The sequence below is a fragment of the Carica papaya genome, chromosome 2 (assembly GCF_054855325.1).
Source record: "Carica papaya isolate Zhongbai chromosome 2, ASM5485532v1, whole genome shotgun sequence".
Lineage (NCBI taxonomy): Eukaryota > Viridiplantae > Streptophyta > Magnoliopsida > Brassicales > Caricaceae > Carica > Carica papaya.
The window spans coordinates 35,632,541-35,657,577 of NC_142310.1; the positions used below are offsets into that span (position 1 = coordinate 35,632,541).

Consider the following 25,037-nt stretch of genomic DNA (forward strand, 5'->3'; position numbering starts at 1 on the left):
CAAGGCGGTGAAATTGATTGAAGCAGCTGTGCCAGTGCGTGACACTGTAAAATATCCCGATTAAAAGAATTGCAAAGGAAATTGGGGTGCAATACCAATTTGTACGGATTGCGACCACACTGAAAAAAAACCCGGACGTCACCACCGTAAAAAAAGCCGGATTTGATAATCGGCGATAGGTCCGGGACTTTTTGTGTCATTTGCTTGGAGGATCGTTTGTTTCTGGTTGGGTCTCATTGGTCAAAAAAGAAACGCCTCTCTTAGAAGAACCAAAAAGAGAAGAGAGAGAAGGCGGCGTCGTGGTTATACTCTGGAAACCCTATTTCACCGATTTCTCTCCAATTGCATCCTCTTGCCCAATTTGTTAATCAATAAGCAGGTAACTGGTTTAGTGCTTGGTTAGTGGCTTGATTGACTGTAGTGCTTACTTATTCCGCCTTCGTAATCGTTTCAGCTGATGTTTATTTTTGCTTTGCGATTTGGCTGTAATTTGCTCGGTGATTGAATGTTGATTAATTCTTCGGTTTTTTGTTTGGTTGCTTTGGTAGATCGATTGCTGTTTGGAGGTCGTATGGGATAAGTTATATCAATTTTGCGGTTGAGTTTTTGGTCTTATCGGCTGCAGATTGTAAACTAAGTCTGCCTTCGTTTTTGCGGGTTTAAGAGATGGATTTGGTAGCTAGTTGCAAGGTACTTACTCACTGTCTCGTGCTTCCCATATTGACGTGTTGTAGTTATTGTGTTTGCATAATGTTTTGGTGCCTTTTGATTTGGTCTTGCTGCTACTATTACCCGGTTCTTTTGAGAAGTTAAGCGTACGGGTATGTGATGGATGGAGTAACTAGAATTCTTGGATGTCATTGAGGTAGGACCTTGAGGCCTAATGTAGTTTTATGAATTTGTTTAACAAGCTTAATCATGCCACCGTTTCCTAATTATATCTTTTACTTCTTTTCTGGACCTTATTTGGAGTATCTACTGCTTATCAATTGAGACTTAGTTACTGTTGGTTTGGCTGCTCAGTTATTGGAGGACCGCTGTTTCAAATTGAAAGATCAGTTAATAATACGGACTTTGTAGTTATGTTACACGTTATAGTTCGTGGACTATTGTAAGGCATAAACTCCAAGTTGACACTCGTGGTGTTACTTTTTACGCATTTTTTATTTTTTTAAGTCAAGTATTTGTTTTCTGCGCAAACTCGTACATTGGAAGAGAAATGTGTAGATGGTGTAAGTAAAATGCTATTATTTATTTAAGGTTACTAGGACAGTTCACTACCCTTATGGTTGAGCTTGGTTATGTTGAGAGTGTAAGTAATGAGAGTTTAAAGCTGAGGTTATCATCTGATTGAAGGACTTGCACATAGCTTAACAAGGGTTCGAATTCTTGCAGGATAAACTGGGATATTTTCGTATAAAAGAGCTCAAGGATGTGCTTACTCAATTGGGCCTTTCAAAACAGGGAAAGAAACAGGTTACAGTCTTGCTTCCAGTGTCTCCCTCTCCATGGGATATTCGAGCAATGGCATCTCTATTATTAAATCACGAGACTACACCATTGGTAATTTTGTGATTGATTTTATGGCAATTTTCTCATGCAGGACCTTGTTGACCGGATACTTTCCATTCTATCTGATGAGCAAGGTAATTGTCTTCACTGTATGAGCAATTTGGTGGATTGATATTAGGAAAAAATTTTGGTGATTGTTTTTGTGATACAGGTGAAATTTGTAAGTATTTTAACTTAATGTCCTTCCGTGATTTAGCTTGTAGTCTGAGGATAATCGTACATCCATTTTAGTTGCCAGTCCTCATGCACTTGAGCATACGTTAACTGCAAGGAAAGGGCATTTTTCCTGGCTTAGATTAAAAAAGATTGAACAGTTTTCTCACAATAGAAGAGATCTCATGGCTTTATTGACTATTTCTTCACTAGATTTCTTTGAGCCTTCTGAAGAACTTGCCACCCAGATTTAATTCTCTTGTTCCAGTCCTATTAGTTGGTCTCTTCCCCCCCCTCCCCTGCCGGTGGTGTGGGTGAGAGACAGATTTGGATACACATGCTTGTTATCTCTAGTTCCATTTTCATATTTTTTACTGCATAGTATATAGTACTTCTCAGACTTTTTCATCCCATATTTAGTTTCTATTTCTTTCACATTTGATCTAATTTTTGAGTGTGCTTTTCCTGTGTTGTTAAATCTTTTATTCCTCACTGTTCTCTCATAACAGTTTCCAAGATGTGGGCAAAGAAGAGTTCTGTTGGAAAGGAAGAGGTTGCAAAACTAATTGATGACACGTACAGGTGTGTCTTTATTCTTCTTAGGTCATACAACTTTTGCACAATTAGGCTTTAATTTTTTTTTCTTTGAGGAAAAAGATAGGAATGATATTATAAATAAATCACTATGGGGTGCCACTTGTATACAAAAAGAAGCTTTAAGTATTACCAAAAGAAGGCAAAGTATCTACAAGGTTCCCTAGATTCTTTGAATGTTGAGATAGTGACTATTAAACAAAGTAATTAAGGTCTAGCACCAAAGATATAGTAGCAAAAGGAAAGGCATGGTCATAGGAGGGCTTTATCTTGTGCTTTATATATGTAACCTTTTCTGTTTGTCATGTCAATAACTTATCTTTAATCTGTTCCTGAGCAGATGCCTTAGTTCTTGTTCAGGGGAAATGATGGTGTATATTCATACGGTCTAAATTATGTAAACTCATGTTCTTTTAGTCTGAATTCTCAAAGTGATACATACATCTCCTGAATTTTGCTGTTATTTTTTTAACCAATTCTTTTTTAAGTGTTTACACCCATTTGAAACTTAAAACTATTATTTCTAGCATAATCTTTGTCAAATATATCATGTAAGTTTTCTATTTGATTGAATACAATTCTGGTAGAATACTGAAATTTAATATCCTTGCTTCGGTTTTCTAGGAAAGTTCTAAAATTTGTCACTTACCTCTAGGATGTTTTTATTATGAGCTTGAAATGGCATTACACATTAATGTGTCTGTCCTCTATTATTGTTTTTTATGTATCGACTTTTCTTAATGTTGTTTACGCATGCACACATTTAATTGTTTTCTGCAGAAAAATGCAAGTTTCTGGGGCAAATGATCTAGCATCAAAGGGACATGGTGTTTTAGACAGCAGTAACATGAAAGTTAAAGGGGAAATTGATGATCCCTTCCAGTCTGATGTGAAAGTTCGCTGTCCCTGTGGAAGTTCATTGGAAACAGAGTCAATGATCAAGGTTATACCACATTTCTCTGGTTTAGTACCTTGATGAATTTGGGTTGTGCCTAAAGTCCTAAATTTTGCATTGTATTGCCTGTGCTATTTTAGGGATGAAGGCCATACCTCTAGGAAGGCCTTTTAGGTATTAGCTGTGCTATTCTTTAATTTCGGCTTGTTTCAAGAATATGAAGAAGTGTTTGTCACTATTATATTCTTAAAGTTCATAGTTTCTTTTCTGCAACATATCATATACTTTTTTCCTATTAATGCATTTATTGATGCAACTTTGCACCTCTCCTTCAACAATTTGTAGTGCGAGGACCGGAGATGCCATGTCTGGCAGCATATTACCTGCGTTGTAATCCCAGAGAGGCCTATGGAAGGAAGTCCACCAGTTCCTGAATTATTTTTCTGTGAAATATGTCGACTCAACCGAGCTGACCCGTATGTAATCTTCCATTTTTTCTTTTTTATTATGTGAATGAGCATGAATTGTTGATTTGAATATAATTTAATCCACCCCTAATGCAGTGCAGCAGAGGTGGTTGTGCCTCATTTTGGGAGTTCTTTGTTTCATATTGTAATTTCAAATTCAAAAGTAGCTAAAAATAACATCTTAACTGTTTTTTTGTATACAGTTTTCTGGTTTCGGTGGCACATCCTTTATATCCAGTAAAGTTGGCTGCTACAAACATGCCTGCTGATGGGTGAGTTCGTATTACTTTTGTTACACTACTTGCTGAATTTTGATTTTTGACATACCTTTTTTTTGGTACTATTTGAATCTAGTATGCTTCTTGGTCTTTTGAGAAGAACAAGAACTTCAGTTGTCATTAATATTACCTCTTTGAGGTTTTAGGAGAATGTTTTGTGAATCAAAGCCATAGCTTTTGTTCTAGCATGGTTTGCCAATAATTATCACTAATATTACTAGGGAATTCTGATTGGATTTTATTTTTGGTGGCAGTCCCTTGGTGCCTTGTGAATGCATTTTCTTTTCCTTAAAATAATAAAATGTAATGATACACTTACTCTAATTTGCAGAAAGGAAATTTGAGTGAATGATCTTGCTCTTTATGAAAATGACAACATACTACTGGTTCTGGCGCAGAGCAAATTCGGGTTCAAGTAAACAATCAATTAAAAAATTTATAACTCTCCTGTTGACAATTTTGATTTAACGGTCCAGTTTTTGCTGTTGAAGAATAGTTATTGATGAAATAGATAGGTCGACTTCTTTTCAGTATTTCATCTAGGTTATCGCTTTGCTCAGTCCAGAACCATGATGTTATTAACTTAGTTATTGACATCTGACATGCAAATTGCATTAGAGGTTTATGCATAGCTTATTGTAGGTACGCCCTTTCTTTTGGTTGCACCAAAATGCATTAGTATCTTTTTTATATAAAACTTCGAATTCAAGGTTTACCATCTGTTTGCTTTTTGATTAAATGAAAGTATCAATTGTCATGTTAATTTGTAATTTTGTTGCCTGCATATTATTTATGAATATTATTAGTTTTAGCTATGATTTCTTGGTCTGTCATTAACTGGAAATCCATGTCATTTATTTGTGATGTTTTTCTTATTTATGTTACCTGCATATTTAATTTTGCTCCTGCTATCTGAAATCCTTTCAGTACGAATCCTATGCAAAATGTGGAGAGAACATTTCAGATCACAAGGGCAGACAGGGACTTACTGGCAAAACAAGAATATGATGTTCAGGTTAATTTAATGTCTAAATTGATGAATCATTAATTGATAGTGCTCTAAATGGTTAAGAGGACTTACTTATGGTACTTTATATTTTTCTATTAGGCGTGGTGCATGCTCTTGAATGACAAGGTACCGTTCAGGATGCAGTGGCCACAATACACAGATCTGCAGGTCAATGGTATGTGTGACTGACCTTTGCTTATAGTTGATATATCTGAATTTCCTATTAATATCTTGTTGAATTCTTTGCACTGTCACCGAGGATGTAATTCACACTCTTGGTGTTTAGCAGATTTAGATAGTGGTTGTTGCTCTTTTTTTGATATCAAGTTCCCACAATTTCTATGACTGACAGGTGTACCTGTTCGTGCTATTAATAGACCTGGCTCACAGCTGCTAGGGTTAAATGGTCGTGATGATGGCCCAATTGTGAGGATTTTGTCCTTTTTGAAAGATAATTTTCTTCATTCTGTGTATTGTAATGATTTCATTTCATTACTGGCCTGTTTATTACCAAATAGAATGTTGAGCATGTTTTCTGTTGATTTCGGGTCTGACAACTATAAGTTTGTCTCACTGTTTTGACAGATAACACCATGCATAAAGGATGGGATTAACAAGATTTCTTTGAGTGGGTGCGATGCCCGTATTTTCTGTCTGGGGGTTAGAATTGTAAAACGAAGAACTATTCAACAGGTACTTCAATCTCTAAATGGATTTTCTGTTGTTGACATTGTGCATGCTTTATTAATTGTTGCACAAGCATCTCTTGCTTTACGTTCTATTTCTTTTTGGCCACCCAAGTGAATACGGTGAGGGTCATCTGCACTTATCAGTTGTTTAATTTGCTGGATAGAGGTGTAACAGGGATGGAATAAAATGATTATTACAATCATACTATTTATTACTGCCTTGGCTGGCTGCATGGTATTATGATTACAAGACATTTTGTAACCAGGATTCATGACTAGAGGGTCAGTAATCACTAGTACTACATGTCTAAGGATATAATTTTTTGGGTAAATTATACTCATTTTCTAATAAAATATTTAACATACCATTTACTCGACAAATACTTGCCCAAAAAAAAGAAACTCATAAAATAACATCGTCACCTTTTCTGCCATAATATTTTATCATTTTATCTTTCATATAGAAATAACATTTTAATTTCGTTGTATTGGAAATTTTTAGCTTTTTAAAGGAACATTTTACTAATTTTCAAGCTTGCTTTTCATTTTTGATTTTTTGTTATAATATAATTTAATATCTAGTAGACGAGAGGATCCATTATCTCCACTACTTTTTATTATTGCCATGCAAGTTTTGAATAAATTGTTGTTAAGGGCCAGGGAACTAGAGTTGTTTAAGGGGGACTAAAAGTGGGTGTGGCTGAGCATATGCAGGAGGTAATGCTCTTGTTTTTTGCTGATTAGACCTTAGTGTTTTATGAACCGGATGAATGGGCTCTATTCAATCTTAAATGTATTCTATCTGTGCTTCCAAGCGGTTTATTGTCTGAATATCAACTTAACTAAGTCTGAATTGGTGAGATTGGGTAACGAGAGCGATGCTATTAGATTGGCTAAAGTCTTGGGATGCAAAAGTTGGTGCTGATTAAGTACCTGGATATGCCCTTTGGGGGCTAATTATAAAGATGTGAGGACATTATTTAAAAAAAAAAAGAAGATATGAGGACATGGGACCCTGTCGTGGCAACCTTCGGGAGGAGGCTGGCGGGTGGAAGAGCAATCTTTCCATTTATTACCTGTCCCTTTTGACAATTCCAGTGAATGTTGGCAAGAGATCGAAGTCAATTTAATATAGATTCCTTTGGTGGCGTGAGATAAGATAAAAAAACGAATGCATCCTGGTGGGTTGGGGTTGAGATCGTTTGCAGAGATGAGCCTGGCATTGCAGGGCAAATGGCTTTGGCTATTCATGAAAGAAAACAACATCCTATGGTGGAGGGTAATAGAGGTGAAGTTTGGTACTGTAGATAGAGGATGGTACTCCAGAATATTGTTAAGCTTGCATGGGAGTAGGATGTGGAGAAAAATATGCATGGGAAGCGAATAAATTTTAGGAATACATCAGGTGGAGGATTGGCAATGGGGAAAGAATCAGTTTCTGGATGGTCTCTTGGCTTACATGGGGAGCATTCAGAGATTAGTTTTCCCAAATCTTTGCTATTGCACAGCACAAGGACCTCTCAGTTTATGAGTCATTCAAAGACATTGGGGACGAGGGGAGAGTAGTAGCACGTGGAGGTGATGAGAATCCTCAATGATTTATGAAATCAATGAGTATGAATCCCTTCTCAGTTCACTATCATTAACCTCTCTGAATCGGTCTGGAGCCTCAACTCTGCAGGGGCATTCACAATTAAGTTTTCTAGTGACTATTTGGTCAAGAATGATTTCGTAGAGAACAACTTTCCTTTTCGACAAATTTGGAAGGTGAATACTCCTTCTAGGGTTGTTTTCTTTGCTTGGTAGGTAGGGCGAGACGTATTTTCACTATTGACAAGTTAATGAGAAGGAGGAAGATCATGGTGAACGACTATTTTCTATGTAGGAGGACAGAGGAGTCTTGTAATTATATCTTGTTTTGGTATCCACTTACTTTTAAGTTATGGACTTTGGTGTATGGATTCCTGGGAATTAGTTGGGTAATAATGGGTATTGTAACGGATAAAATTTGGGTCTGTAAGGGTGTTAGTGGTGGGAAGAAACATGTGGGTTTTATTCCTCTTGCTATATTTTAGGTGGTGCAAAGAAAAAAAAGAAATATGAGACCTTTTGAGGGGGTGGAAGATGATTTCAATAGGGTTAGAGATAGACAGTTTTAGAGACCTTGGGTATTTTGGTTATGGGTCATCAACTGTATTTCTATAGAGGATTTTGGAGACTTTATTAACGTCCTGATTGACTTGTAAATACTTTTGTCTTTGGGTTGGCAACCCTTTGGTACTTGTAATTAGTAGTACATACAATATTTTTTTATTTCAAAAAAAATTAATATGTACAAATTTTTAGGTGATTGATTAGTTTTTAATGTTATATTGGATAAGCTTAAGTTAGTACTTAGTGTATTATTAATTGTAAAAAGTGCATTAAAATACATTTTCAATCAAATGCAGTAAAGAAGGTTATTGTAGTCATTTATATTTTATTATAGTTCCTAGACTTAGGACATAGTAATGAGGCTGTAATAGGTTATTCCTAATTGTAAATCAAATAACACAATGTAATCAATTGCATTGCTTTCTTATTATATTCACATTGAGTAGCTATCCTGTTACAGCCTCATTCCACTAAGCAAAGCAAATGATCCCCTTGTGGCGTAACTTATTTTATGCATGGATTTTTTTGAGAATAAATGTTTTTAAGGTTTTATGCTGAGATTACTTGATAAATGTGCATATAGCATACACACTTGTGATTTTCATATTCTGTGTTTGTCCTATGCTGAAACTTTTTGTTCTCTTGTATCCTTTTGGCTTATAATTGCAATGTAATAATTTGTCTTAGTAATTTAGTTTATTGGTGCGGACTTTGGATTGGACCAATCTTTTCTCTTTCGCACTAAATTCTTTATGGTGCAAATATTTTGTCAGTTTTAAATTATCTGTTCTTTGCCCGCTGTTTTATGGTTATGCTGTCTTCTGCTTTGTCCAGATTCTCAACATGATTCCCAAGGAGGGAGAGGCTGAACAGTTTGAAGATGCACTTGCTCGTGTACGTCGCTGCATTGGTGGTGGAACTGGAGCAGATAATGCAGATAGTGACAGTGATATTGAAGTTGTTGCAGATTTTTTCAATGTCACTCTACGCTGTCCTGTAAGTCACTTAGTTTGGTAAAGAAGGTTTTTATATGATGATTTTTTCAGTTTTGTACTGCTCTAGGACAATGCACAGTGAATATCATGCAGTTAATATGATGCATTACTACATGCCTAATTCTTTTGACCAAGGGGGTTCAACCTGCATACAAAATGCTATATACCTTTTATTGATGGATATGTTTATCCCACATTTTGTTGCCTCTATGTAGCTTGTATTATGGTGCTTGCTGGACGTTCTGTCTTCTGTTATCTATCTTGTACTTATGAGAATCAACAAGTGGCTGTTGATCTGAAGCTACTTCTTTTCTTTCTTTTTTTTTTTTTTTTTTTTTTCATATTCTATCTTCTGTAATCTATGTTGTAGTCATGAAAAGTGAAAACCTGATGAGTGGATGTTGATCTGAAGTTAATTTTCTGTCACTAATATTGGAGTAGTGTGTCTCTTGATACTGGAGTTCATAAGACAAAAGTTTTTGTCTATTTTTTTATTTATGTTTCCTATTGGTGTTAACTTAATAGTATATCTGAACTGCGGTCAATGGTCAATACTATGTTTCAAAAATCATATTGATGACTAGGAAATGATATGGCTATAGGAGTTAGTCTAAATAATTATATATCTTTTGGTTGAATCATTTTTTAATAGATTGATTCAGAATCACTTTGTAAGCTAATAGATGATGACTTTGGCAATTATTCAGAATGATAAGGGAGGTATCTCCATTTTCTAGAAAGAAAATAATTTTAAGGTAGATTGATGTCTAATATTGCCACAATCTCATTTAAAATTATGCTAAATAGTTGGTATTATATTTTACGTCAACAGGTCACATGGTTTAATTCCTATTCTATTTGTTGACTATCATTTACTTGATATATGGGAATGGATCCTCATTTTCATATTTTTTGCACAATTTAACTAATTCCACTCAATTGAATTCTGTGGTTATGGATTTCTATGCCTACTTGGGTAGGAATGAAGTAGGGATTAGAAATCTGCTAGCTTGAATCGAAACTGGAATTAGATCTTCAAATTCCAATAATTATCTCTTTCTCTTGTATTTGTATTCATGGAGTTTGCTTCTGAGTTAAATATAATAGCACAAGTATTTGTAAATACTTTTTTGTACCTAGGTTGGCACCTCTTTAATGCTTGTGAATTAATGAAATCTACCACATATTTTATTTTTTAAAAAATAATAGCACAAGTATTTGTAAATACTTTTTTGTACATAGGTTGGCACCTCTTTAATGCTTGTGAATTAATGAAATCTATCACACATTTTATTTTTTAAAAAATAATAGCACAAGTATTTGTCTTCATGAATTCTTTGCTAATAAAGAAAAGCCACAATGGTGACCAGTAGGATGTGAAAACTTACTGGTGTAGAGGGTGAGGTGACTGAATCTGCTCTTCCTAAACAAACTTTAGATTTGCGGTCCGGTGTAAGATCAGTTCAGGATTGTGGGATCCTTTTCTATCATATATGAAATGATGTTGCACAGAATGTACTTCTAAATAATTACCCAATAGATCCTATATCTATCTGTATGAAGAATAAATCATGTAATGAAGGGATTCTTATTTGTGCAAATGGTACTTCAAACTTGGAACGGGCATGAAGAAATTAATGATACTTCTTTACCTTTTGAGTTGTTCTAATGGATTGATTGCTCAAGATCTTTGATCTTTACCCGGACCTGATAAGAGAAACGGGACCACTTTTTATGGATTCACGAAGAATGATTCTGATCTAGTTCATGGCTTATTCAAAGTAGAAGGTGCTTTGTTGGGATCCTCACAGACAGAAGTAGGTTGTGGATCTAATTAAGTTTGGACTTGCTTATATTTTTTCAGCAAAATGACAAAGATTGCCGATGAAATGTGTATTGGAAATTTGTCTTTGTTGGGCTTTATGTTTACTTCATATTTCCTTTTTTTTTTTTAGATAAAAAGTGTAAAAGTATGTATTAACAAGGTACCAAAAAGGGGTACCAACTCATGTACAAAACTTTTTTACTTCATATTTCCTTTGGTATTATTTTATCATTTGGATATGGCAACATTTGCTTTTGGTACTGAACATTGGCTATCTTGATGGCATTTGGATTGTAATTTTTTTATCATTCACAATTTCGACTTACAAAATTTTTTACATTGCTGGCTCAAGAATAATTCATGTCATTGTGCTTGTGTAAATAGATGAGTGGCTCAAGGATGAAGGTTGCTGGGAGATTTAAACCGTGTGCTCACATGGGTTGCTTTGATCTTGAAGTTTTTGTAGAGATGAACCAACGTTCTAGGAAGGCAAGCGACTATAATTTTTTCCATATGAGGGTTTCATCTTCCTGTCATAATCTTATGTAACTGAAATTGTTTACTTTGCAGTGGCAGTGCCCCATTTGTATCACAAATTATTCATTGGAGCATGTAATAATTGATCCTTATTTCAATCGCATCACATCAAAGGTGCTTCCTGCTGTAGAACTACTGAGATTTTTTCTCTTACCATTGATATATAGATTATTTAGTTCATTTTCTGGTGTAGATGAGGCAATGTGGAGAAGATATGACAGAACTTGAGGTGAAACCTGATGGTTCTTGGCGTGTGAAGTCTAAAAATGAAAGTGAGCGGAGGGAACTTGGGGATCTTTCACAGTGGCACTTACCTGATGGAACATTATGTGCTCCTGTGGATGTTAAACCAAGAGTGGAGACATTAATACCAGTAAAACAAGAAGGAATTTCAGAGGCTCATACTGGTTTGAAGCTTGGAATTCGGAAGAATCGAAATGGGGTTTGGGAAGTTAGCAAACCTGAAGATATGAACACCTTTTCTTCTGGTAGTAGATTACAAGGAAATCCTGAAAATTATGAGCAAAAAGTTATACCAATGAGCAGCAGTGCCACTGGAAGTGGTAGGGATGGCGAGGATCCAAGTGTAAATCAGGATGCCGGTGCGACCTTTGATTTTGCAAACAATGGGATAGAGCTTGATTCTATGTCTTTGAATGTTGATTCAGCATTTGGATTTGCTGACCGAAATCCACCTGCACCAGCTGGAAATGCAGAAGTTATTGTTCTCAGCGATTCAGAAGAGGAGAATGACATACTCATATCTTCTGGACCTCGAACGGATGGTGGCGTCAACTTTGCGGTGCCTCCAGCTGGTATTGCTGATTCCTACCCTGAGGATCCTACTATTGTGCCGGGTGGGAGTTCATGCTTGGGTCTTTTTAATGGCACTGATGATGAATTTGGGAACCTCTGGAACTTACCTCCTGGAACCCAAGGAGGCCCTGAGTTCCAATTATTTACTACAGGTACAGATGTCTCAGATGCCTATGATTTGCATGCTCCAGTTAACTGTCCCACATCAATGAATGGCTACACAATTGCTCCAGAGACTGCCATAGGATCTACGACTTTAGTCCCAGGTTCTGTTTGTCGATCTGATGCTGATATGAATGATGGCTTAGTTGATAATCCATTGGCCTTTGGTGGGAATGATCCCTCTCTTCAGTTATTCCTTCCTACAAGGCCTTCAGATCCATCGGCACGAACTGATTTAAGAGATCAAGCGGATATGTCTCGGAGTGATGATTGGATATCTCTTAGACTTGGTGGCGGTGCAAGTGGTGGCCATAGTGGTGACTCAGCAATTGCTAATGGAATCAGGACAAGTCAGCAAACGCCTCCCAGAGAAGATGCCATGGATACGTTAGCTGACACTGGTTTGTTCTCTTAATCACCAAAGAACTTTTGGTCTTGTTTAAATTTATAACACTATTTGGAAGGCCCCAATTGTTTTATGATTTCCATCTCTTTTCCTGATATGAATGTTAGACTTCTCTTGAGATTTGTGCTTTGTCAAATTTTCTCATGATTATCATTCTGAACTCGCTTTCATATAATTAGTTTTTAGTGTTATGGATTATGTTTGTATTTTTAACTGGAAAAGGAAATCTGGGTTCATCCTAATATAACAAAGTTTTGTATTAGTATTATCTTAACTCAATATTGGAGGTTGATATGGATTTCAGAGATTGTTGGAACTAATGGTTAACACCTGTTGCAGCTTCTTTGCTTCTTGGTATGCACGAAGGTAAATCTGAGAAAGCAAGTAGACAAAGATCAGACAGCCCTTTCTCATTTCCTCGTCAGAAGCGTTCTGTGAGACCACGGTTGTATCTTTCTATTGATACAGACTCCGAATAGCATCTTGACTTTTTTATTCTGGAATTATTGGTGAAAGTTTCAATTGGTTCGTAGTAGAAGCATTAAACACCATCCAATGAAGATTTGGTAATTTAGTCCATTTTGACTGACACAAATTAACCAATTGTGAAAAGGATACACGCAGGATAAAATGTTGCCTGAAATCTGTTCGTTTGAACAACTGTGCAGGCTCGTACAGATTTTTTCTCCAGATGGTGCGTTGTACACTTCCTTAAAAATGGAAATCAAGTCATTTTTATCCCCAATTGTCTGTCGAGCTCTGTTTCTGACACTGTTTTTTCTAACAGGATCCATTCATGGGCCTCTTCCTGTCATTAACAAAAGTTCTGCCGCTCTCTTGCTGGTAAATTGTACAGTACATAGTTATTATTTAGAACTAGCTCTTATAAAAAAAAATATATATAATTAGAACTAGCCCGTTGGTTTAGTCCTTTGGATATGATGAGAGAATATTCCAGTAAACACAAGATTTTTACGTCGGTTGAATGAGAGATATAGCCTGTAAATGTTCAATCAGATCTGGTTATGAATATAGAAAATAATAGATTTTTTTAAAAAAATATATGATTAGTTATCCCTAATTTGGCTAGGGTCTCAGTTTAACTTGTAGTAGCCTATTCTGGGTGCCCGTTGAAATTGTTGTTGATTCACCCCGAATCTCAGGCCATTAAAAGCTTGAAAAAGGGGTCTGGGAAGACAAACGTGATTTGAGTAGCGTCGAAGGGTTCCATGAGCGTGTTTTGCTCTTCAACAATTTGGCTCGAGACAGTTCGGGAGTGTTCATGATGTAGTTGATACATGGGGCTGACGTGGTGGTTAATTTCTTAACAATATCAGGTTTTAATTAAATCTGTGGCTGGAGGACATCATGTCATACATAATTGATAACTATGGGTGAGCTGTCATTTTACGCAACGGTGACTATGGCCAGCAGCCCTGTTCTACAACACAACAGGGTTGATCTAATCGATGGAATATCCTGATAATTTTCCAAATCTCTGTACAAGTTGAAAGGAGAAATTTAAGGCAACATATTCAGAATTTTTATTAAGTTCATTTGTAAATATATATATATATATATTTTTACCACAAGATACACAAGAAGTTTGTTGCAAGGCTAAAAGTTTTTTAAGTCATTTAAACTCTGCAACATCTTTTCTTCTTTTCCCCTTGGACGAATGTAATACAATGGCTGCTACGTTGCCCAAAAGAAATTCAAGTATTCGACTGTCAAAACTGCCTCATTACCTTGTACTAGTTCTCAATTAAAAAGGCCTCTTTGCCATGAGAAAAAAATGAAAATTAACTCTCAAAAATTGACAAAGCTATCTTCTCTCCGTAAGTTTAATCAAGGCCTTCCACAGATGATCTTACGAGGAAAATTGATGGATATTTGAATTGGTACCCACTGGGGATTAATAGTTTGTCATTCTTCATTATTGGTGACCGACTTGGAACGTCTAATGCTATCGCAACCTGGACAATTGTGCAAACTTTCATGAATATAAATATCACAGTCGAGGCAGAAGTATTGTCTGCATGTTCGGCAAGAAACACAAGGACCGGGTTTGTTCCCTGCAGCAATACAAGCAACACGTGACCCTCTCAATCCATAGATAGTTTCATGAATAACAGAATATATAATATGCCACTGTTGCAGCCAGAGACCATGCAATAGTATATCCGAAAAACTATATGCAGCAATATTTCATGATTTCTCGTGTGAAAGAGAGATGGTTTGCAGGTCAAATCCCACTAGGTACTAAAAGGATTTCTTTCTAGGAGTAATAAAGAAGCTCCATTTTTAGACTTGCTGTAAAACATGACTCCCTAATGATCGAGAATAACTATAAAATTCTTGGCCATGGTGTAAAATAATTCAATTATTTACCTGGCAAGGAAATTAAACTAGAGCATTTTTAAGTTTCTAAACAAGATTTAACAAACTGACAAGTGATAGTGGATATTTAGATTTCTTCATAGGTATGTTCAACAGAATTATGTTTATCAAAAACAAAAATGTTCCACTTGATTAATTACCTGTAGCAAGGAGGCTTTGTTGGCAACCAAAACAACTCTTCGGGATTTTGTTATGCATATTAGTTAGATCTGACACAGAAACCTCATCAAATGGAGCAATGGGAAAGAGATGGTGGTATGATCTTGCCAGATGGGGTGAAGAAACAAGAGTCAAACCACATATACAACAGTCTGTAGGCAACTCACAAACACGAGCCTTACATCTTGGACAGGTATACCCAGCACCAACCTTAGCTTCTTTATGACATGAACAGATTGAAATAGATGCCTCCGCTGCTCTTTGTGGGAAACCCATTTTGATCAAGTTTGCAATCGCATATTCTGCTATTGCTGGAGGAGGTGGCGCATGCTCTAATATTAGCTCTTTGAGGTGGGCCTACATGAAATAATACAAGTTCAGACTCTTGAAAAAACGAAAGAAAAGAAGCTTATAGACAAACTACATATGGCAGCAGGTGACAGGTGTGCATTTTTGACAACTCATTTAAGAGATTTTAGGGATGTAAAATCTAAACGGATTAACACATATATCATATTTAAGTTGGTATGAACCTGTCTAGCCATTAGCCAGTCACCACTCACCTCATCTATTGCAACAGAGTATAGGCCACCAGTTTCTTGGCAGAGATGCTTGCATATGAACATCTCAGCAGAAAGGCCGATAACAGAACACCTTATTTTTGATTTCTTGCATTTCTGAATTGTCTCCATTATATCCCCAGGATCACAAGTACTGAGAGCCGAATATAGGATCAGAACTTCACGATGACCATATGATGGTATTTGGTTTAAATATCCATGCACAAGTTCCAAGGCATTCTGTAAAGATGATTCACCTGAGCACTCGAGCTTGCCCATCAAGGCTTTTATATGGGACTCAGGACTGCCACCAAGATCTGTTAGCATATTAGCAACGCCGTCTTTTATGGTTACAAGAGCAATTTGACTAAGAGGATTCTGGTCAAAAAACTCCCGAATAAAAGCCTCGACATGTCTTGCAACCACAAACATCCGGCTAGGTCGAATATCCATCTCTGCAGCTGCCTAGATATATTAACATAAAAAAATTAAGATTAAGTTGGACTGAGGACAATTTCAGAGTGGCTTACAAATTTTGGTTTTTGAAGTTTCTGTGTGTCAAATGTTTCAAGCTTCAGAAATCTTTTAGTTTTCACTTTTTGGATAAAGGAGCTTAATTGGATGCTTACGTAGTTCTAGGTTGGAAATAGTGAACTGAACTCTTAATCACTTACATTTTAAGCAAAATAATAGAGCATGAAAGTTCAAATAAAAAAAGTTAAAGCAGCATCAAGTGGGATAAATGACGAATTACTGACTCAGATCTCACGTTGGTTCTGTGCATAAATGCTTGCCTAAACAGAACTACATTTAGTGGAAGAGATCATACTTCAGGACACCTTATCCAAGTAAACAATAACTTTCTACTCTTGTTTAAATGTTACTGTGGACATCTGCAAGGAATCCACCGGTCCAAACCTAGAAAATATGCACTACCAGAAGTCTTGAACTCCACAAAACACAAACCTAACATGAGACTCTTAAGAAATGATCTAAATATTGATATAAACCACTATCACACTAAAGCAATAGAAGTTTATACACCCAAATAATATTCAATCATATCTTTTACAGTAATCGAACTCATCAACTCTTTCCAGTCTATATTCATGTCAAAGCTCCAGCTGCACTACATAAAATAAGTTGTTTGCATTTAACCATTGCATCCAACCACAAACATGTTAAAGCTTTACAAAATCAAGTTAGGATTAAAAACCTGCTTTGAATGCTAAATAAATACCCGCGAGAGATCAATGACAATGTAGAGGTAGCGAATGAGACCCTTTTGAATTCGAGCAGTCGTGGCAGATGAGGAAAGGGAACGAAGCCGCCGCCGATACTGTGCGTGATAGATTGCTTTGTTGTCAATAGGACGAAGCAGCCCAGACTCATCCTCTTGCAAGGATTCCCATGATCGCTCATCTGCGTAAGTTCTCTCCCATGCATTAAAGCCTTCCCCATCCAAATCATCATCATCATCTTCTTCTGCTTCTCCATTCAACCTTTTTCTCTCACCAGTGTTCATCTCTCCCTGCAGCAAGAACATGAAATTCCTTAATGGATAACCTACAGAGAAGAACGTGAAACCAATTCTAGGAAGGTTTCCTCCAATGCAAAACTTAAATATCATTTTTTCTTACAAAGAATTTCCAGAAGCTGCAAATTTATGCAACTAATTCTTGCGAGGACTGTAAGGGAGTTAGTTTGAACATAAACTGATAATATTCACAAGAAAAGCTCTTGCCCGAGTAAATACATGGAGAAATTAAGTCCAGATATAAATACTATTTTTTTAAAAAAAATAATAATTATAATGGCAGGGGAGCAAATCAAAATAGAAAAACTCACATTCATTAGATTTAAAGATAATCAGACTCAAATGGATGACTTCCACCGTCCAGATACATATACTATTAGTATATTATTTACTCAAGCTACTAATAGCATTAACAAAATGGGTATTTTCCAGGGAGCCAAGGAACATCTGTATTATCTTTCCCATAAAAACCCTAAAGCAGCACAACAAGGACTAATTTTTTTTTTTTTGGAGTTAATACTATCATTATAAACCCATAAATCATCTCAAATTGAGAATATATCAGCAGACACGAGAGAAACAAAAGGATCAACGTTCTGTTTGGTTATGAATCGAAGAAAAGCAAGCAACAGAAAATTAGAGAAGAAGTTATTAATTCTTAAAATTCCGCAGAGATTAATAAAACTAGAGCCGGCAGAGAGCGAAAAAGATCGATCAATTAAGCCTCATAATGCAATGGCTAACCTTCCACATACAAATCAGAAAAAGATTCCTAGGTTTAAGCTCGTATATTTCTCCCAGTCTATCATCAATCAAACAGAAGTTACAGAAGAATGTGTACGATACCTGTTTCTATGAAGTGAGTGAACCGAACGGAAGGCCTCCGAATGATAGCCGGGGCTGGGAATGAAATTTGTGACGGCTGCGGCGGAGTTGTAATTGAACTGAAGTTTAAAATTACAAAAATACCCTTCCATTATTTATTCTTCCATAAAAATATTCTTTATTGAACAGTTAATCCTACCTTAATAACATGACAATTTAATAATTATTTGAGAAAATTTACAGTATATAATATAGTTTATGTTATATAATTATAAAATTAATGGGTTTTTCTAATAATTGATTTAATAAATTAATAACAAAATATTATTCTAATTAAGCAATGGAGTATATGTGTTCCGTATACATACACACCTGCTAATAGTGTTGTGAAAAAAGAATGTAAAGAATAATAATAGCTTTGCATGGTAAGAGTTTTTTAGTCTTATGTTTGGGTAAATCATAGAAGACAAATAATTTTTGCAAGGAAGTGAAAGAAAAAGTTTCTGTAATAACTTCAAAAAAAATAATTATCACATTAGTAATTTAGTTTTGAATAAATATAACTTTTACTTATGATATACAAAAAAAATTCTCTGTAACTTGAGAAAATGTAACTTTTATATTCAAATATTAATTTGAGATCAATTTTGTTTTAAATCTACAAAAATTTTCAAAATATACATTATGAAATTAAAATAATTAAAATTTCTTCTGCACTTCCTGTTTTTTTGTTTAAAAAAAAATGAAAGAGAAGTGCATGGAAGAAATGAAAATATGGTAGCTTTGCAGTCTAGTCCATTTACAGAGATTCTGGTGCTGTAAATGATTCCAAACAAGTTCAACCAGATATATGTCCAGAGATTTTCTCCCAATGAACAGAATCTCCATGGAAGAAAAGCTGGCATGGAGAAGCCAGAGAGATAGAGAGAGAGATCGAGATCGAAAAAGAGAGAGAGAGAGAGAGAGAGAGAGTTGACCTACAAAAATATTCTTCACAGGAAAATCTAAATATGCTCAGATAAGAACTCATCAGCTGGATTAGCAAACCCAAGGTTGTCTACTTGGAAAAATTCAAGGTTTCACCAAAATATTCGTACTTGATTCGATTGTTCACTCCCTCTTCGTCTAAGAATTTCATAACTAAAAGCGTGGGCAGAAACCATTGCCTGATCTTTTCTTTGAGAGAGAACGCAAGAACCCCCTCTATAATCTCACCTAAGCAACTACAACTCTTGTCATTAGTTGGACCATCGTACTTTTTGAATATCAATCTGTGTCAAACGCCAAAAGAGCTCTCTGGGAAATCAATGCGAACAACCTTTCAAATCAAACTACAAACCAATGCTCACATATGAACCCAGTTGATCTCCGTGTTGGATTTCCTTAGCTATTATGTCTGCACTAAGCAGGCATTACCAAGCAGAATTTTGGTATGCCTGAACAGGATTTAGTCTTCAGTTTCAGAATCCAGAACTTGAAGGATGTTCAAGGCCGAAGAACCAAGATGCATGCCCCGAACGATACCTCCATATCCAACCTTAATCCTGTGGCATAAAAGCAATATGGAATCCCATAATGCTGTTCTTCCCTGGTAACAAAAGAATAAGCCATAGTTATTTCAACCTGTAACTGAGACATCTATATGTCAAGAATGAGTACTCATTTTATTCTCAAGAAAAAAAAAAAGTAGTGTAAGTTATCATTTCCACGAATTGCATACTTCTTTTTACAGTAATTTCCCATCATAGCCAACCTATGTTATTGTAACTGAAACATCTAGATATCAAAAAAGAGCCTTGATACCAATTTTAGCCAATTGAAAGTGGCTTTGGCTCATGGATTGCATACTAGACTCCAAAATCACAAATGTTCATTATGCAAACCAAATACAGAAGGATGCAGCAAATCATGGATGAATTCATGAAACCATCCGTCGTCAATGTAAGTTTGATATTGAAGTGGTATCATGCATTAAACTAGAGTGGGGCTTTGACTCGTCTGATGGCACCTAGTTTAAAGGAAAGTTTTGCTATTTGTATTTTCAGTTTGATTAACACTAAGTTGCCAGGACACTCTTGTGAAGGAAAGACTAGATGGAAATACATGGTTATAAAGCTATTTTACTTATAGGTAAATGAGTGACTTATGAAGACATTTATTTCCTCGACTTTAAAACACTGATAAAATGGAGTAATTAACTTATACTACTCAGTCTAATAGATTATCACATTGGTCTGATCAACTCTTATTCTGCATGATGATCCCTCACAAATTTCCATGTCTGTGTCTGTGCAACTGTTAAAAGCCTTTGACATGACTGTCTGATTTTAAAAAAGAAAAAGAGAGAGAAGAGAGAAATAGAAGAGAAACAGAGAGGAAAATTTGAAAAATAATTTTACATTTTTCCTTGATTGAATATAACATAAAAATTGAGCCTTTTATAAGCTATAAGCAATTAAAGCAACCACTATCATGACAGTAATCAATGCAGCGGTGGCTGTTGTGAAGAAAATTCAAAATATTAACTTTGAGTCTAACCTTAATTGATACTTGTAAAAGATTAATTTACTCTTTTTATTATTTGTCTTTTTTACCCTTGATGTCCTGACAGCAACACTGAACGTCTACAAGGGCATGTTGTGAAGTGCTCCTTCGCACTACTGAATACTCTGTTCTCATGAACCATGTATCGACAAAGAAGGTTTTTTTTTTAAAAAAAAAAGCCTTGTATACCTAATATTTCACCTCTACCAGATATTCTATACCATGTCTAAATCTAAGATTATGTTTGTCTTCCCTAGGTTGCCTCTTATGTTCTCAAATTTGTTAAAAACATTACCTGAAGAGAGAACTGCAGCTTCTTCTCCCAGTACAAAGCAAAAATTGGAGGGTTTTGCCTTCCGATAACCAATATACCAGCTCCTGGATGAAGAGTTGAAGGAACCCCAGATATGACAGCAATGTACTTCTCAGGAAATCTCTCTTTTGGTGGCAAAACACCCAAGAACAAGGGGTTCTTGCTAGACTGAACTCCAGCATGGGACATAGGATCCACGTGTAGCATCCATTTTGGATGCTCCAGAAATGCACAAAATAAGTACAAGAGCAAGTGAGAATCAGTTGGAAGCTCAAATGTCCACTTCTTATCCTTGTTATAAACCTCTCCCCTTCCAAGATACTCGTAATTCTTCACACAAGTTCCTTCAGCAAGCTCTGTAAAATTTCCAAGGCAAGTATCTCAAGGTTTATTACTCCTAATGATTAATCATATATTACCCTTCAGATTAATTTGAGAGGAGCATGTCCAGTTATAAGAACAATATAAATCATTAAGTTTCTAAATACCTTTGATCCTTTGCACTGTATAATCTGCAGGAACACTGCTTTGTGGTAGCAAACCTTTCACCCATTCCCCTTTCATCAAAGCCTGAAGCCTTTGATGTTCAGTGATGGCATCTACACACTCCTGCATGATTGGGACCAAAGGATTTTGCTGTTGGGCCTGCTGTGGATTTGCCAAAGATAACTTTGCTGCATGTGATGTGATGTGATGTGATGAGATGGACCATATGAAATTTTTAGCTAAGAACCAACCCCATTCTAGAAAAAGTAGAATAAGATATAATGATAATATTTTTAGAAATAGTGACGGAGCAACTTACGCACGGAAACATCAATGGCTTGCACAAGAGTTGCACGTAATTGATGAAGAAGTCCATCTTCATCAAGACTATATGCCGGTTGCCATTCCTTTGACCCATCAATTGGAGAGGCAGTGGTAGGAGCTCCACTGATTGGTAAGCTACTTCCCACTTGACTAATTGTGATTGAAACACCAAGCTTAGCAGCTGCTTGCATCACCTGTAAGCATCAAAAGCAAATGATAATGCGATGTTGTTTGATGAAGCATAAGGTGCCTGCACATAAATATGCACAGTTGACTGACAGATTGCAGATTTGCAATGTACACAGCCAGATCTCTCATGCTAAAAAGAGCAATGCAGCAGACACCAATGCTCCAACAAAGTTTTCTCAGCCTTCTCTCATTTATTTTCTTCAAGTTCTTAACCAACCTCACTTCTAGATTTTGAGGACTCACCAACATGAAGGGGTGAAAATGTCAGAAATCTAGTAATAGATCTGCTTTCTCGGATATACATTATACTTCTCTCAAAATAACCTACATTCTTCTCAACTAAAATCTAACTTCCAAATTATTCTTTACTGACCACATAAACACTGTGTGTACCAATTTTTGATAAGTACATGAAGAAGTAATGAGTACACACCTGAATATGACTTGTTTCTATCTTGTTGAGAAGAGGTTTAAGCAATGCTGAAGAGAACCATTGCCTGAGGCCATCTCGCCACTGCTCAATTTGAGGATAGATGCCCAAATGCTCAAAACCTTCCACAGACTCTTCCATGGTCATTGGTGGTGGAATATCACCCTCTCCTTTCTTCGGGGAAGTCGTAAACTTCTGAGAACCAGGAGACATCCTCACTGGCCTCAGTGGTGTACTCCTTGTAGTTCCTGATTTATTAGCTGAACTTGCAACAGTATTGGGACTAGCCACGCTAAAACTGCCAATAGTTGGTGGTGGTGTTGCTAGTTTTCCTGCTGATTCAGTAATTTTCTCATCTACTTCAGCCAAGAATTGTTCAAGCTGTTGTTCTGTTATTATCTCTTTGGTGGAGGGGGCTCGTTTATTTGACCAGGGGGTGACCACTGCATCACACCCAGGTGAAGTTTGAACAGAAGGTAGAGGTGAACTGCTAGCAGGTACAAGGTAAAAAGATGAGGGGGAAACGTGTTGTTTGGATGGAGTGCCAAAAGAGTTCATCGTATTCCCACTACTAGTGCTTGATTTGTCAGAGCCAACTCGAGGCATGTGAGTCAAACTTGTAATTGGATGATGTAATGGAACAAGTACATCAGAAGGTGACACGGGCTTGGACTTTGGCGGTTTCTTGGAAGAATCAGCTACAACTTGATCCACCTTTGACTTCATTCCCAAAAGCTCTAGCTGACGATTTGTTAGTTGTTGCCTGTCCTTTATTCCTTCAGAGGAAGACTTAACCGGCACGCCAACAGCATTTTTTGCTCTACGAAGAGAAATGGCTTTGAACAATGCAATTACAGTGCCAAGAAAGATCAAGCTCACTGCAATCTGCATAACCTTGACAAACAAATCTGAGGTGCAACAAAAAACATTTAGATAAAGCCACATCAACGAGAAAAGTGAAGACAGACAACAAAGGGATCCATTAGTCAGCAGAGAACTTACAAGCTGCCTGCTCAGATAAACTTCTGACCCTCAATATGTCAATCACCCCATTTTCCCTTCAACAATTTGAAACAAAATATCGTGTCACTCAAATATATGACAAATAAATTAAATACGTCATAAGGCCATAATTAGTACATATAAACATCATTATATGTCCAACTTAAATTTTCTGTTTGGAAACAATAATAAACAGACAATTTTTTGGACAACAAAAGCCTCCTATGTTTTTTATCTTCCACCAAAGAATCAACTTGATTAGGATGTCAAGGAAAGCATAAAAGATAAAATGTCGCTCCCCTTTTGTTTTATTGGCTTTCTTGTCAACAAAATAGCACAACCTCCGGATTTACTTATTTAAGAGCTCCTTCCCTTTCTCTCATAGTCTATGAACAAAATATTTGAGACTTGAAATATTTGAGACTTCCCGTAGTTAAGGGTATGGTTAGAAGAAATAAATTATTTCTCTAAAATTCATTTGCTTCAAGCATGAGAGAGTAAAACTTCAACGCTTTAGTCAAATTTTATGATCCCAATTGTGAACTAAGTCTACGTTTGGAAAGAAGCTCCCTGAAAACTAACTGTCAATTCATTCCAAATATATACTAAAAATCAAACAGCCCAGATAGGACACACTCCACAACAATTGAAAGCATCTGATAACAAGAAACTAAAACCCAACAAAGCTCTAATGCTAGTTCCTCAAAGTCAAGCTCCACTTAACAACAAACACAAAACGCATAGGAAACTACAAAAACACTGATCCCTCTTTCTAATCTCACGCTCCCTTCATAATTTTAACACCACTTCAACAAATTCTACTCCGAAACACAAGAAGCACAACCCCGGGGTAAAACCCTGGCAAAACCCTAACCTATTAAGTACCACCTCAGTACGCATAGCATTCTCTTGAAAACATAAGCACACAAGAAATGAACACAGAGCAACATAGGGCCTGTCATGGTTCATGCGTGTGCGCGTGAGTGCATACTGCTCATAATTGAAAGTGGCACCTGGAAATGAAGGAAAGGAGAGCGAAGGCGGAAGCGGAGGAAAGAGAAAAGATGAAGACGATAGTAGGATTTGAGGGCTGGAGACTGTTGGCTGTGAGGGCAGCAGACAGGGCTGGATTCTGGTACACTGTGAACTTCGAGGGCTGCAATGGAGGCGAGCTCTTGTTGTCTCTCGCCCCTGATTCCATGGTAATGGATTGACAATAGTAGCTAGGGTTTGGGTTCTAGAATTGATGCGATTCCTCTTCTTCTTCCTCTTTTGTTCTCGGAGTTGATGACACTGGTTTCGAGCTCAAGTCCTTTAGAAACAATTTGCTGCCTAAAACGGGCAGTTTTGGAGGGGATTGGGGTTGAAGTTTGAAACCCTTCGTTGATAAAGAGAAAATCGCACAAAATGTTTTTATAGGTAATAATACTACATGACCCACAAAATTATGCTGTCCTGCCCATGGGTCTAAGACATGGGCTATGCCATTTTGTTCTCGAGGGATTTAGGTTCAACTAATATTACGTCTAGTTGTGAATGCTTTAATCTCTTTCGCAATAGGCGTCACAAGAGATCACTTTGCAATCTCTAGGTGCGGCAATACCCGAGAGGGAGTCGTTGCAGATCTAAGCAGATAGGAGCACGGGCATTTTGGTTATGGTTGTTGTTAAGTGTACTGTTTCTATTTCAATAAGTAACAAATGTTGACAGACAGTT

The 25,037-nt window shown here is 36.5% G+C and overlaps 3 protein-coding genes across 9 annotated transcripts; 1 reads left to right on the forward strand and 2 right to left on the reverse strand.

Moving 5' to 3' along the window:
- Positions 1–110: 110 nt before the first annotated feature.
- Positions 111–14,296, forward strand: SIZ1 (DNA-binding protein with MIZ/SP-RING zinc finger, PHD-finger and SAP domain-containing protein). 7 transcript variants are annotated; one of them, XM_088214429.1, is made up of 20 exons: positions 111–379; positions 549–690; positions 1,396–1,476; positions 1,604–1,646; positions 2,235–2,307; positions 3,100–3,262; positions 3,560–3,690; positions 3,885–3,953; positions 4,887–4,974; positions 5,068–5,143; positions 5,321–5,394; positions 5,554–5,661; positions 8,646–8,807; positions 11,016–11,120; positions 11,202–11,282; positions 11,362–12,547; positions 12,892–13,118; positions 13,221–13,246; positions 13,340–13,395; positions 13,643–14,296. In XM_088214429.1, exons 2-17 carry the CDS (start codon positions 667–669, stop codon positions 13,029–13,031), a joined length of 2,604 nt encoding a protein of 867 aa, XP_088070555.1. In that variant the 5' UTR covers positions 111–379; positions 549–666; the 3' UTR covers positions 13,032–13,118; positions 13,221–13,246; positions 13,340–13,395; positions 13,643–14,296. The 7 variants fall into 7 exon arrangements, with proteins under 7 accessions (XP_088070555.1, XP_088070554.1, XP_088070552.1 ...); XM_088214428.1 differs by having other exon boundaries at positions 13,716–14,296; XM_088214426.1 differs by having other exon boundaries at positions 12,892–13,246.
- On the reverse strand, positions 14,234–18,207 carry GTF2H2 (general transcription factor II H2). The gene is made up of 5 exons (XM_088214432.1): positions 18,055–18,207; positions 16,912–17,202; positions 15,675–16,136; positions 15,093–15,468; positions 14,234–14,627 (listed from the first exon to the last, which is right to left on the reverse strand). Exons 2-5 carry the CDS (start codon positions 17,194–17,196, stop codon positions 14,479–14,481), a joined length of 1,272 nt encoding a protein of 423 aa, XP_088070558.1. The 5' UTR covers positions 17,197–17,202; positions 18,055–18,207; the 3' UTR covers positions 14,234–14,478.
- A 586-nt stretch (positions 18,208–18,793) lies between these two features.
- LOC110808573 (cytochrome B561, amino-terminal protein) lies at positions 18,794–24,728 on the reverse strand. The gene is made up of 7 exons (XM_022034102.2): positions 24,335–24,728; positions 23,322–23,377; positions 22,323–23,227; positions 21,696–21,894; positions 21,379–21,564; positions 20,873–21,246; positions 18,794–19,621 (listed from the first exon to the last, which is right to left on the reverse strand). Exons 1-7 carry the CDS (start codon positions 24,520–24,522, stop codon positions 19,481–19,483), a joined length of 2,049 nt encoding a protein of 682 aa, XP_021889794.2. The 5' UTR covers positions 24,523–24,728; the 3' UTR covers positions 18,794–19,480.
- Between the last annotated feature and the right edge of the window lie 309 nt (positions 24,729–25,037).